The following is a 14,915-nucleotide window of genomic DNA, read 5'->3' on the forward strand; positions in this document are numbered from 1 at the left end:
TCAGTTGAACAAATTTCATGTTAAATGTGAAAACTTGTGGTTCGTGCTTTGAATTCAGTATAAAATGCAATATAAATCGATAATTTTATAAACAAAACTAGTTTTAACAAATTTCAGGCAAAATTCCGTCTTTTTAACAATTTTACCTAAAATTTATATGTATTTTGCTAAAATGCTTATACACTTAGCTACCTAAATATAAACATTGATTTTTTTTTTCTTATAAACTATATTAGCTACTTTAGTGATGGTACATTTAGCGTACAAATAAAGTTTGAACATCTTAAATATGATTTTAACAAGAAAAACTATGACTATCAAAGTCACCCCGGAATTAAAACTAAGAATTTTTAACGTAACTATTTTTCTAAAAATTATTGAAAAAACTTTTTTCCGAAATAGTGCATGGACTTTGTGTGGTCTACCCTAGTACATGTTTTAAAAATAATAATCTTGAGAAAAACCTTACCTGTTGGAAAATATTCTAAAAACAAATTTAAATCCTATCAAAGTCACCCCGGTTTACGGTACCTGGATTCAACATTATTCATTTGTATGTTCCTCGTCTCCACTTGTGCAGACTGAAATAGAAAAAAAAAATCACTCACCCAAGCAAAAAACGCAAGAATCGCTGGAATGCGGCCCACACTCTCTCTCTCGACATCCAACCAACCGTCGTCATATCTCGCAGTATCGCACACACTGCGGATGCACTTGGCCCATCATCTGGTTCTGACTCGGGGAACAAATGGGCGGTTAATTTACGATTTAATAATTGAAGCAATTGTGAAGCCCCCCGCGGGGAGGAGGTTCAGTTTCTTTACCAGAGGGTTCACCTCTCGTGTCGCAGCGCGCAGGCAGATGGTATTCTAATTGGGAACACACGACCGCGCGCACACCGCCGTGTTATAAACTTGTGTTGGCAATTTGTTCTAATTCACACTTTGTGCTCGTTTCTTTTACTTTCAGAGATTTGGCCCGGAGGCGAACATTGTTGTTCGAACGCCGCGCGATGAAGCTATCAAACTGCGATGCTTAACAAGTCAATAAACGTGTCGAGAAACCGATTGGCCCCAGCAGTTGAACCCTGCGCGGAGTCCGTGCGATACCAGTAGCAGCGAGAGCAAGGCTCGACGGCCGGCCGGCAGAAGTCGAAAATCAAATAAATAAATTTATTATCAAATCAGGTCAATTTGTATTAAGAAGAAATACAAGTGTGTCTGTGTGTTGTTAAGTGAGAGTTGAGTGAGTCGAGTTGAGTGTGCTCGACAAATCAGCAGTTGGAATGCAGCAGCATCAGCGGTTCTTCTGCGACGGTGCGTGACAATGTGTGAAAAGTATAACTCTCAATCTTAATCCGCGCGCTCGGGCACACAAAGTTTGTAATGTACAGTCGCCGAGAGTGTTCAGCAATTGCAAGTCTGTGAAAACGCATCTCTATTCAAGGGTGAAATCGGCGGGGTACTAATCAGCAGTGGCAACAGCAGCAGCTCAATCTCACATTACCCTCTCGCGCGCGTGTGTGTGTTGGGAAGGAAGATGCGCAAGTGATATCTGTTCGCGCGTTTTGTACTGAGTAGTCACTGGTCGGAGTGATAATAGAGACGTTCTGTTTTGAACCGGTTCGCGCCACCGCGAGTAAACAAATCCTCCGGCGTGTACTACTAACAGAGTGCCCAGTGTGGCTTTGAGAGAGCAATAAATCAAACCGAAACTGTCAGCAAGAATTGGATTTTCGAACCGAGACCGAGACTTCTGAGAAGCCGCCACGCGGCGAGGCGCACCCGCGGCAGCAATCGCGCAAGTGTTTTGTGTTTTGTAAATTGGCCAATTGATTACGCGGGACACCCTCCCCCCTCATACGCTTTGCTCCGGTTTGCGTACTACTGCATCTGATAGTACGAGTGGATCTGGATACGTGCTGGTTTGAAGGACGACGACGCAACGACATGAAGCTGGCCGTGGTTTGTTTGACCGTGCTGGTGCTGCGTGGAGCGCTGGCCATTCCGCCGAAATCGGAACCGACGGTGAGTTTGATTTAATTGCTTTTTTAAATACGGGAACATCTCTGGATTTGTATCACTGACGTAAACTGGGTAGAATCCTGGTTGACATCACAGAAATTTGTAACAATTAACGGAGAGGAGATTTTTCGTGTACGATTCACGAAATACAAACCAGTTTCCAAATTTGAACCAGTTTCCAAAATTCGAAAATATAGTTAAAAAGTTGTTGATGTTGCTGTTGTTGATTGTGTTGTTCTGAAAGCTAAACATTTTTACCCAGCTTTTAGACTTTTTTTTTATTTATTTTTTTGATTTTTATTATTTTGGATTGGTTTGGTAATTGGATTTTTGTCAGTCCTGCTAGTTTTTGTTCTATTGTTTTAACTGGTTTCATGACTTTTTCTAATCCCATTATAGATGTTTTTAAATCATAATTGTAGGTGAATTTTGGAGATGAAATACAAAAATATACCAAAATACAAAAAATACGGTCCAGACTCGATTTTCCGAAGCGGAAAAAAATCATTTTGGATAATCGAATCACGAAGATTTTTTTTTTGCGTCCAAAATGGCGACGATGAAATATTGAAAAAAATCATGTGGTAATTTTACCCATTCAAATGTGACCAAAATGGGATCACTGAAATCGAATTTGATGTTAGAAGCAGGGCTGCGGAGTCGGGTCATATTTCAAACGACTCCGACTCCGGCTTTCTGAGACTAGCCGACTCCAGCTCCGGCTTTCAGCTCCAACCGACTCCAACTCCAACTTCGGCCTATCAACTCTAGCCGACTCCGACTCCAGCTTTCAACAAATTGTTGGCTCAGACTCCACCTCCACATATTTTCAAATGTTTAATAGTTAGTTAACTATTATTTGATAAATAGGATTATTTAAATGCTCTCTAAGTGTCATTTTTTTTCTCAAGAAAAATAAGTTCTAATCACAAAGTGGAAAAAAAGTTTCTAGGTTACAATTTATATACGTTATTAAAACAGAAATTAAAAAAAAAATCTCCGGTTTTGAAGGCATTTTCAGAAGATCGATTTTGTAAGTAAATTTGGATTTATTTTTTTCACCCAAGGGTCCTGATTTTCGGTTCAATGAACAGAAACCACTCACTCATTGCCTATCCATTCGTCGCCTATTCCAACCCGCTAGCATTCATGAGCGAATGAGACTCGCATGCAGCCAGCGAGTGGCCCGAACTGTTCACTTAGCGAAAAAATACATCGTGAAAATATTTGCCTACTCCGGCGCTCGAAGTCACTCACACACTAACATGCTCAGCGAAGAGCCATTCTCACAAAATGCCAGCGCGGCAGTCTTTTGGTCTTCACGCCCTCAGTTTGCCATCAATTTGATTTTTTCTTGGTGGATGTTTCTTTGAATCGTGTCTATAATATTATGAAATCAAAATAAATGCACAATTTAATTGATAACATTGATTTTAGGCAACCCAAATCAATGAGTAAAACGCAGCGCATCAGAGAAAAAATGTTTTCAGTTCAGAGTGATCGGATACATTCGGCCTGCCTGAGCCGTTCGGAGACTGAGCCGATCAGAGAGAGAAGGAGAGTAGAAGAGAGAGTGTTCGGGAGCGAATGGTGTGAAAGTGACAAACAGTAGGAATTCATCAGGGCAGTATCGCGTCGCCTGCTATTTGTGCTCGCGAATGGAGTGGTTGATTTTGAGCAATCAGGATCCTTGACTTCACCTAAAATTTACATTTAATTTATTCAAAGCTAATAAATTTATATATTCAATTGTTATTTTTTCGAATGAATCGTTATCGTTATTTCAATAATTCTATAGGCTATAATGTTATCGCCGATAAATCATTTTTAAAATCTTTCTAAAATATAATTAATTCAACCATACCAAGTTTAATTTTCAACTCAAACTGTTCACAAAATACCGTAATTTTTCGAAAGCACTAAAATTTTGATAGTTTGCAATATGGGTATCAGTCGAAGCGAAATTTTGTATGCTTATTTACATTTTTATAGTTTTTTTTTGTAAAATACTAAAATTTTCACAAAATATATTTTTTTTTCGAAAATACTCAAATTATCAATATGTTGCGAATTTTTTTATTCAAAAATACTACATTTTCTAAAATACTCAAATTTTCTAAATTTGCAATATGGGATCAAACGAAACGAAATTTCGAAATTTCAAAAATACCCATATTTCAAATTTTGAAATTAGAATTTTCCAAACAATAACCACATTTTCAAAAAATATATTCTTAGTGAAAGCATTGAAAATTCAATATGATATGGTTGAATTAAGTCGGTTTAGAAAGATTTTAAAATTGAGTTATTGTTCATTATTGGCGATAAGATTATAGCCGATAGAATTATCAAAATAACGATAGCGTGATTGTTTTCCGATTTTCAAAAAAACGGTGATTATTATTTTAAATCTTTTTATGTGCCTTGTAAGTTTTTCCCTGAAAAATGACTTACATAAAACCTCAAAGACATTCGCTATCGGGGTAAAAGATGACTGTGTGTGGACTTTTTTCAGAAAGAACTGGATTAAATTTGGTCAAATTATAATTGAAAGGGTACATAAATATAGGCAAAAGGAAGCAGTGAAGAATATTTTTTTATATATGACTACAAACCCAATATTTTTTATTATTTTTTGAGTTGTTATACTACATGCTTGGGTAGGAGAGGTTATCATTTAGTGATCATAGTGAAATAACACAATTAGAGCTTTCCAATCACAATAAAAAACCATTAAAAATATAAGAAGTTTTGTGAATTAACCTGCATTATAGCAAATACTGAACAATAAAAAACATGTTTTTTGTTGAGTTTAAGATAACTCTAACTCAGACTCCGACCCCAGCTCATAAAATTTGGCCGACTCCGACTCCACAGCCCTTGTTAGAAGTAAAAAAATAGAAATAAACGTTTTTTCCCCCTCGATTATGTCCAGAGTTGAGGTATACACTTTGAAAAATATTTGCAACGGCCTAAATAGTAAAACGATGTGATCACCATTTGGGTGCGGTTCAAGGATGGCTCGACTTCTGGTCCCGAACTAATAATCTGTCATATAAATCCATGCAGACGGTTCTAGTTCTATTGTTTTGTAAAAAGCACGAAAGTATTCGGTTGAAACACCATGTCTTGTGGCAACATTCTTTGCTGTCATTAAGATTTGGGTTGTCAGTTACGGTTAGCAATCCTTTTTTTTCCTTTTCAAATTGTTAAATTTAGCTAAAATGTTAGTTGCTTCAATTGAAAAATTGGCTGTTTCCCAAATAGGATTGGTAAATTTAAAATGCGACTCATAGTTTTACAAGAGGGTCTTGGAAATATTTCTGTTACTACAAGGGTTCTACACTTCGGACAGCCCACCCAGAACACATTTTGTATAATTCTGTACAAGTTTTTTATATATTGCTGGCAACTGTATTAAAAGTCTGAAATTGAGAGCTATACAGATACAATACATTGAATATCATAATTTTCCTAAAAAAAACGCACAAATTCAACCCATCTAGCCAGGAACGAGGAATTTCAGAATAAAATCGTTTCTTGATAAAACTCCACAACCCAAATCAAGCAGCAAAATGCCAGGCCGTTCCGAATCAGTCAAGGAAGAAGCAGTGAGTTTGGTGGAACGGAGCGGGAAGAAGTACGGTACCCCACAGACGAGCCGGGGCATCGTTTAACCTGGAACGCGCTCCGCTCGCCCTGATGATGCCCGGGAGGAAGCTGGACGACGACGACGGTTCTTGCGCTGTTCTTATTTACATTTTCCTGCGCGAGTTTTGACTCTTTGGCTTCCCCCGGGCGGCGATCCATAATGATGCTGCGCGCGATCGTACATAAAACATACGCCGAGCATCACCTTTCTTCTGCCTGCACGATGTTCTTCACTTCTTGTGGTTCCTTGGTTTGGTTGGCTTGGATGATGATGATGATGATGATGCCGAGATGATGATTGCTCGAAAACCAAGCCAGACATGCCGTCGCCACACCCTGCCGATTGGCTGCTCTTCTTGCCACAGCAGGTCGTCCCGCCGAACCTCTTCCCTTTGTGCCTGCTGATGATGCTCACAACCTGTGGGATACGGTACAGAAGACACACGAGAAGAGGTGCCGAAGATCAGCCTCGAGTGCTATAAGCACTTCTTCGCCCTCCTCCTCTTCCTCGCCGTGATACGTTTTCTTCTGGATATCTGCCTGTTGCATTTGGCCGGTGGTTCCTCCAGGTCTGCCGGGCTCGCTGGAGTGGGGAACCCGGTTTCGGAATCGTCCGACACAAAAGCAACCATGAAATCGGTGAAGAACAGGCGTGTAAAAAGAGGGAACCTCTTGAAGAAAAAAAAAACAGATCTTCGTTATCCTCTTCGTTTTGCCGCTTCTTTTTTTGGAAACTCTCCTGAATTGAACCTCAACGGAGCAAGAAGAACAAAAGCAAAAAGCGTTCAAAATGTTTCCAAAAGTGATCTCGCAGATTGATCTTTAGTGGAATCGCTTTTTACGCATTAAAGTTGTTACTGTTGTTTATGATGGACTCCTTTTTTCCCTCCGTGTGCCGGTGCGGTACTTCATAAAATAACGATCACTCTTCAAAACGCTGTGTGGTGCGCGGTTGAGTATGTCGAGTAACACACTCCAATTGGATGTTGAAGATTTTCGGGAACGGGCAATTGAACGGCCGCAAGAAGATGATCCACTGCTGCTTCTGGCTGTACTTGGAGCTGGGTCGTTGATGCTGGGTTCAAAGTACTGTCGAATTTTGAATTGTTACCAGATTTTGAAATTTTTTTCCTTCAATAAAACATCAAGTTCATTTTCGAATGTTTAAGAAAATGTTCATCTGAAAAAATAACTTCTGAAAGTTTCATCAAGATAGCTAGTTGTCCCATGTAAATTTCTGACGATTTTGTATACTCTTTTTTAAGTCCACCTGGCTGTATTAAATTGATGGAAATTTAAATCATTCAAGATGGAAATAGAAGTCTTGTATTTTCTTCGTGGTCCAAGTTTATTCAAGTGTTTTCCATGTTTTTGAGCAATAAAACTTTTTTATATATATAAACTGAAGTCTCAGTGTTCACCTCGGGCTACCCGTAACTCAACCCAACCCCGAAATCAATCGGACATTTTTCATCCGTCCATGTTTCGTGTGATTCAGAAAAAAAATGGTTCGTGTGATGCCAAAGATAAATATTATTTAACGCAAAACATTTGCCGATAGGCATCGACGTCAAAAAATACAAACCATTCGCGCGATTGAATCGTCAAAAAATACGCGCGAGTGCAAAAAAAAAAAAAAAACACTCAAACCCCACTCGAGAGAGATGATTTCACCGGAGCCTCAAAATGCCACACCTCAGCCGTGAAATTTCAGCACAAATAGATATGCGCGCACGGTGGATAGGCCCTAATTAACAATTCTAATTGAAGTGTATTTGTCAAACGTCAATAGGGTCGATTATTTGTACGCGGGCCATCATTTGTCATCGGCCGGATTGGCGGGATTCAATCATATCTCTCTCGAGTGGGGGGTCATATCGTGGCCGTTGGACATTGGACCGAGGTTGGAGACCAAACGCAAATATCAATGAGAATTTATTAACTTGAAAAATGTTTTAACTTACAAATAAAGTTGCATAAAAATTTAATTAAAATTTCCCGAATCATTTATTCCAGTTGGAAACATCCTTTTAAATTTTAAGTTCTACAAAGAGCCTTTTGCAAATGTTCCTTCCGAGTGTATCTGTTGTATCAAACATATCACCAGCTCAGCTTGACACGTGTTTACGCACAGAATTGTGGTTGCGGCATTCCGGTGTACCGGTTCGCGTCTACGCAGTCAACATTGTTTCCAATTGCTAATCGATTCCGGGTGTAATAATTCCATCGGAAAACTGTTTATGAAATCTGCACCACACCACCCACTAACCAACTTGCCGGCGGGGGAGGGTTCGGGCTCTAGCTGTCAGAAAACCCGTTGTGAGTGTGGGGAGAATGCATCTAGGAATGTTGGAATTATTGTACAAATAAATCAAGCAAAGACCCTGGAGCTATAAATATTGCGAGCAGCATCATCCTCTTTTCGGGCTGTCGTTTAGGATCAGTTAAAGGTTTTTTATGATTTTTCTGGAAATTAATTGAAAAAGTATGAATCTTTTATTCACTGTTAACATGAAATTTTTCGACTATATTTGAAAAAAATAAATAATAAAAAATACATAAATTTAAATAACAGGCCAATATCTCAACATTTGAATGCAAAAAGTGTTTTAAAATGCATTTTACACTAGTTCAGTTGTTTTGCAATCATTAGTTTTCAAAAAATGTAAGATTTGACGAAAACAAAAATTATAACGAAAAAAAAAACTTTTTGCGGTACTGTACATCGAAAAATTTCAATAATTCTGAAGAATTTTTAATAAATTCAAACATGTTGAAAATCATTCTTAACACAGGGCAATGCATTTTAAATTGATTTCAGCAGACTGAACATGAATTTCCATTGAAATTTCGAAGTTTTTTGAAAAAAATATTTTTATTGCCTCCTGATTTTTCGGACCGATTTTGAAGGGGGGGGGGACCAAAACTTTTAAAAATATTTGTACCAGCCTAATCTAGTAAGTTTCAAAGTTTCAAAATTGTTCTCAAAATACCGTATTTTTTCGAAAGTACTCAAATTTGCATAATCTACAATATGGGTATCAAACGAAGCAGAATTTGGCTTGCTTTTCCACATCAAGAGAGTTTTTTTTGAAAATACTAAAATTTTTACAAAATACCATATTTTTTCGACAGTACTAAAATTTTTATAATGAAATATGGGTTTCAAACGAAGCGAAATTTTGCATGCTTTTTCACTTGATTAGAGTTTTTTTTAATTCTCAAATTTTCACAAAATACCGTATTTTTTCGAAAATACTCAAATTTTCAAAATATGCAATATGGGTATCAAACGAAGCGAAATTTGGTTTGCCTTTTCACATTAATAGAGTTTTTTTTTTGAAAATTCTAGATTTTTCACAAATTATCGCATCTTTCCGAAAATACTAAAATTTTCAAAATATTCAATATGGATATCAAACGAAGTGACATTTTGCAGGCTTTTTCACTTTGTTTTAACCTTTTTTTTTTGTTAAATATAAGAATTATCGTATTTATTCGAAACTACTATTTTTTTTAATTTGCAATATGGTTATCAAACGACGCAAAATTTTGTATGCTATGAAGCATACACAATTTGAATGTTTGTATAAAGCATGCACAATTTCGCTTCGTTTGATACCCATATTGTATATTTTAAAAATTTGAGTGTTTTCGAAAAAAAAGTATTATGTAAAAATTTTATTTGAAAAAGCATACGAAATTTTAATTTGTTTGCGAATTATGAATATTAGATTATTTTCGAAAAATTACGGTAATTCGTGAAAATATTCAGTATTTTCCAACAAAAATCTAATAAATTGAAAAAGCATAAAAAAATTCTGTGAAAATTGTTGTATTTTATAAAAATAATTAAAAAATTGAAAAAACATACAAAATTTCGCTTCGTTAGGTACCCAGATTGCAAATTATGAAAATTTGAGTATTTTTGGAGAAATACGGTATTTTGAGTAAATATTTATACTTTGAAACCTACAATATTTTCAACAAATATATTCTTAGTGAGAGCATTGAAAATTTAACATTATATGGTTGAATAAATCGATTTTAGAAAGATTTTGAATGAGTTATCGTCCATTATCGGCCTATAGAATTATCGAAATAACGATAACCATTATCGTTATCGTCAGACGATAATATTATCGACAATAATTTTATCGATTAACAACCTTTATTGAAACAAGAATTCTGATGTTTATATCAAACAGCTTGTTTTAGAACCGCTTATTTTTTAACTCACAAAAATGATACACAAAACAAAAAAAAAAGTTTAAATATGTTGCAAGGGCCATTGTATATTTTATTCTAAGTTTTTCGAAGTTTCTATAAAAATAAAGGGGCAAAAAATTTACTGTGACTTACATGATTTCACTTAAATAAAGTCTTCTGAAATCGATTGTAATGTAATTAGAATACATTGCCTAATGTTTCTTTAAATATTTTACGAAAAAGTTTTAAAAAAATAAATATGTTCGTAAATTCCTTAATATTTCGCTTATTTGTAACAGCCTCTAAGACTTTTATTCCATTTTCTCACTTTATTTTTCAGCACTTGTTGAATTTATTGGACTCGGTTAACATCAGTGGATAATCATGCCTTCCATTTAATGAGGGCACATAACTTATGTAAACAAGAGTGCATCACTCTCACACCTTATGTAAACTGTCATCTGAGTGACAAAAGTTATGTGCCCTTTTGAAATGTTAGGCTCCAAATGTACGACCCATGCCAAAAAGCTTCTTTTTGCAACTTGTTGCACAAACTTCTATTTCTTTCATAATCATTATTATGACACTTTAGCAGTATTTTTTTTTCTTTCTAGTAATGATTTTTTAATTATTGTAAACTAAATTTGATGAAAATTACTTTTTAAGTTTGCTGGTTACAGTGTTTTTGGTTGGTATTTTTTTTCATATTTTGATATATAATAACGGACATAAGATTGATTTTATTTTTCTAATTTATATACCTTAAGTGATAATAATATGAGATGAATTTGAAATCATCAATTTTTTTTCATCAATTTTTTTTAATCAATTTAACCTACCTAATATGAGGCCCGTTTGACTTAAATCGGCTCAACCAGTGTTGGTCAACTTTTGTCAAGAATTTTGAATTGATATGTTCACATGAAAGAAGGTTCTACGAGCTGTCTATGAAAACTTAGTTTTAGTGGCAGAATTACAGCCCTTCCCTAGTGATAATGATAACAAATCATTTAAAAAGCATTATTTCTAAAGATACGAAAAATAATACAACTGATCTATTTTACAAAATTCCAACGTTGATTAAATTGTGGTGAAACGAGATCAAATGTTTATAAATCAAACATATTGGCATCCCACAAAAACCAACCAAAACTAAGAAGCTAAACCAGCAAATTATAAAATAAACCATACCACAACATCCACTTGAGTTCAAAAACGGTCCCAAAGAAGGCAGCAACGGCAACAACACCAACCAAGAAACACAAACCGGCCGGCCAGTCAAAAGGGCATTTCTTACCGCGGCGGAGGTTCACCTCCGCCAGAGAGGTCTTCCTCGTCCCTCGGACAAGCTGGGGGAAACCTTTTGGTTACCTTTTATTTTTTTTTCTCCATTCTTTGTTTTCTTCCCACATCTCTTGAAAATAACGATCAATTCATACACCGCTTTTTTATTGCTCTTTTAAGAAGTCGGGAATCGATTGTCCGACGTTGATGGGTTCCTTCGGGAGGTTCCTTCCACCGTCAGTGGAATCATCATGCCGTCATCGTCATCGTCAGTTGGTCCCACAAAGTCTACGGCGACTTTTAACAGCAATTTGAAGAGATTTCTCGCCTGTTTTTTTTGTTTTCGTTCCTTCCTGCAGCCAAAGGTTCTGATTTATTTTAAAATCACGAATTTTAGGACGTACGTGTGAACCGTTCCTTTTTCTCACTTTTTTTCGTATGCTTCTTCGAGCCGGGTTTCTTCCCGAGAGACTTTTGGCAGAAATCGCGACCGCCACTCCTCGAAATGTTAAGGTGTGTTTCCCCGCATGTTGAATGTATGTAAAATTTGTTCTTTTTTTGTACTGCTGCCGATTCGAATGGCACTGAACCTTGACTGAAAGCATAGGGATGGAAAGGGGGCAAAATAAAAGGTGTGAATAAGATTATCTCTGCCAACATAAAGGAATTATGCTATTGACACAGTTACGGTGAGCTGGTTGTCAGTGTGCTTAGAACGAATTATCGTCAATTAAAAGTAAAGGTTGATAAAGTTTCAAAATGTTCTGCCATAAATAACCCACCAACAATTTGATAAACTTCTTGGCAAAACGTAGAGCATCTCGTAAGCCTCACATGTTGTTCAAATATTTAGAACGACGGTAATTTATTACACATTCCCGCCGTTTAAATTGAGATTAAGGTGTTCACTTGCCTGCAGGGAGTGACGACGCGCAACACGGGGAGAGTCATCCCACGCGACTTACACTTGACACTGAGGGGCCAACTTTTTACCTTCTTGTTGTTTTAGAGTAGATGCATATATTGTTGGCATAGAATTTTGAGATTTTAAATACTGGCTTAGTTTTTATTGGGCTATTTTATCTGAGTTTTGAATACTGATTAATATCATTTATATTCTTAAAAAAGGACCAGAAAGTAGCTAATCAAATCTGGAATTTTTGATATGTTTAGGGTTAGTGAACTTTCACAATTTGGCGGAATGCGTGAAATGCGTGAAATTCGGGTCTCTCCGTGAAAGTTTGTTATCTCTTTGAAAACACGTAAAATGTAATATTTGTATTGATCTACACACACTTAGATTTTTAAGTTTTAATTTAAGATAGTTTTCACTTCAAGCAAAATAAATATATTTTTATTTACGCAATTACCTATATAACTACTACATTGCATTGCATGGTTATCGGAGATTGACAAAAAAGTTATCGATGATTTTAAATTTTATGTTATTTAAAATATTTTTGTTTTTTCCTATTTGTGCCAAAATAAAAATAAATTAATCGATTAGTTTTGTCAATTAAAATATTATTGTTTTATTTCACTCCCCTCCCCCCACCCCTTTCAAACCCGGCCCAACAAATCAGGGGGCAAATTTTTTTTTTTCAAAAAAACTTCAAAATTTCATTGAAGATTTAAGTGCAATCAGCTGGAATCAAATTGAAATGCAATACACTGCGTTTAGAATCATTTTCAAAATGTTTGAGTTGATTTAAAATCTTTTGAATTTTTGAAAATTTGCGATGTTTAGTATCGCAAAAAAAATGTTTTCGCTAAAATTTTAGTTTTCGTCAAATTTTACATTTTGTAAATCTAATGATTGCAAAATAACTGAACTAGTGTAAAATGCATTTTAAAACACTTTTTGCATTCAAATGCAATTCAATTGGCCTTTATTTTTATTTTTTTTAATTTTGTTTTTGCCAGAGCCGAGGGACAAAATTTTGAAAAATATTTGCATCGCCTTTATTTAAAAAAAATGTAGAAAAACTTATTTGTTCTGATTTTAAATTAAATGCAAAATTGATACGAATGAGACAATTTCTTATGTTCTTTTAGAAAAAAATACTTTGAAGAAATAAAATGCTAACAGATGGAAAATAATGCAAAAACATGCACAAATTTATATGTAAATATCAATTATTTTATTGTTTCATTCATCAAGATCAATCTTTATTTCTGAAGCAACATTTGAAAAGGGCGCATAAGACTTTTGACAGCTAAAATTATTTCGCAATTTCTCAGGCTTCAGGTAACTTTTTCACAAAATTCGATGTGTTAAACAATAGCTAGCCTCCCCAGCTACCACTTAACACTTCAGGTTTTGTAAATTAGTTACCTATTGCATGGGATTTTACAAAACAGTCCAAAATGTGGTTATACGCCAGTTTCAAATGTTGCTCCAGATTTGCGCTGCTTTTTAATACGTTTTATAAATTTCACTCTGGAAACTTGCTTATTCTATATGGTAGATCATTTCATATTAAAAAGCTAAGACCTAAAACAATCGTTTCAAACCTATTATTTGGGAATCATCTGATACAACAATTTTACAATCTAAAGTGACTCGGTCTCGTGGCGCAGGGGTAGCGGCTTCGGCTGCCGATCCCGATGATGCTATGAGACGCGGGTTCGATTCCCGCCTTATCCACTGAGCTTCTATCGGATGGTGAAGTAAAACGTCGGTCCCGGTTTCTCCTGTCTCGTCAGAGGCGCTGGAGCAGAAATCCCACGTTAGAGGAAGGCCATGCCCCGGGGGGCGTAGTGCCAATAGTTTCGTTGACTCGAAAAAAGCTTTTTTTTGTATTTTGTATCATGTTAAAAAAAGGTTTTTTGAAAGGGGTGGGGTAAGCAGCCCGGGTTAAAAAAATTAAAGTACTCTAAATGGAAGCTCAGGCCAAAATTTCAGCCCATTTGTTTGAAAACTCGCTTGCCTTGAGCAGGAACAATTTTTAAATGGGAATTAACCCGTAAAACTGGAGCATTTAGGTAAATTGCTCTGTTCAAGTCAGCCGTTAACAAATCGTCAGCTGTGTGCTATCTTGTGACATAGACAATTTTGGTCGAAAATGAATTAATGATGACGTTTTGCTATACTTAACAAACACTACAAGATGCTTTAACCCGATTTTGGAAACTCGCTTCCGTTTCCCGGATATCGCAATACACACGCAATACACATGTTGTTGGAAAAAGTGGAACAAATTTCTTGTTTTTCACAAATTTATGTTGATACACATTTTCTGAAGGCAATGCAATCTTTTGTTTTTGACAATATACTGATTAAGTCGGTTAAACTATTGATTTAAGTCTTTTTTAGTTTGTATGGGAATTCTGTGCACACTTGTGACACGTAGTACAATTTTACTTTCGAAACACACTTGTGACACGTGCTTTTCAGATTTTTGATTACATAATTTACTGAATCTTTTAACTGGTGTAACCAAATTAGTTGAAACCTGGAGCGTTTGTTAAGCGATAGTATACGAACCGATTGCTTCAAAAAGTTTGGCTCTACCATTCATAGTTTTGAAAATATTTATTATCAATCTTTGAAAATCGATTTTCTCGAATAGTACGAAATGGTCGTTGTCACAAGATAGCACACAGCTGACGAAATGACGACTTTTTCATACCATGAGGTCCTAGGGGATGGTCTGGGGAACAATTCCTCCGAAGGGTGCAAGACGATCCGAGGCCCCGGGTCTTGCCTTGAACCGGATTCATTCCGGCGTCGCAGAAATTCTCATG

The 14,915-nt window shown here is 36.0% G+C and overlaps 1 protein-coding gene across 3 annotated transcripts in view; it reads left to right on the top strand.

The window, feature by feature from the left end:
* The window catches only part of LOC120424178 (SPARC-related modular calcium-binding protein 2), a 45,892-nt gene that overhangs the window by 12,105 nt on the left and 18,872 nt on the right, over positions 1–14,915 (top strand). For all 3 annotated transcript variants that reach the window (XM_039588232.2, XM_052711114.1, XM_039588233.2), the window contains one exon: positions 970–2,027. In XM_039588232.2, coding sequence (XP_039444166.1) covers positions 1,950–2,027 — 78 coding nt within the window. In that variant the 5' untranslated portion in view covers positions 970–1,949. The remainder of the gene's footprint in view (positions 1–969; positions 2,028–14,915) is intronic.

Source organism: Culex pipiens, chromosome 3, assembly GCF_016801865.2.
Source record: "Culex pipiens pallens isolate TS chromosome 3, TS_CPP_V2, whole genome shotgun sequence".
NCBI classification, from domain to species: Eukaryota; Metazoa; Arthropoda; class Insecta; order Diptera; family Culicidae; genus Culex; species Culex pipiens.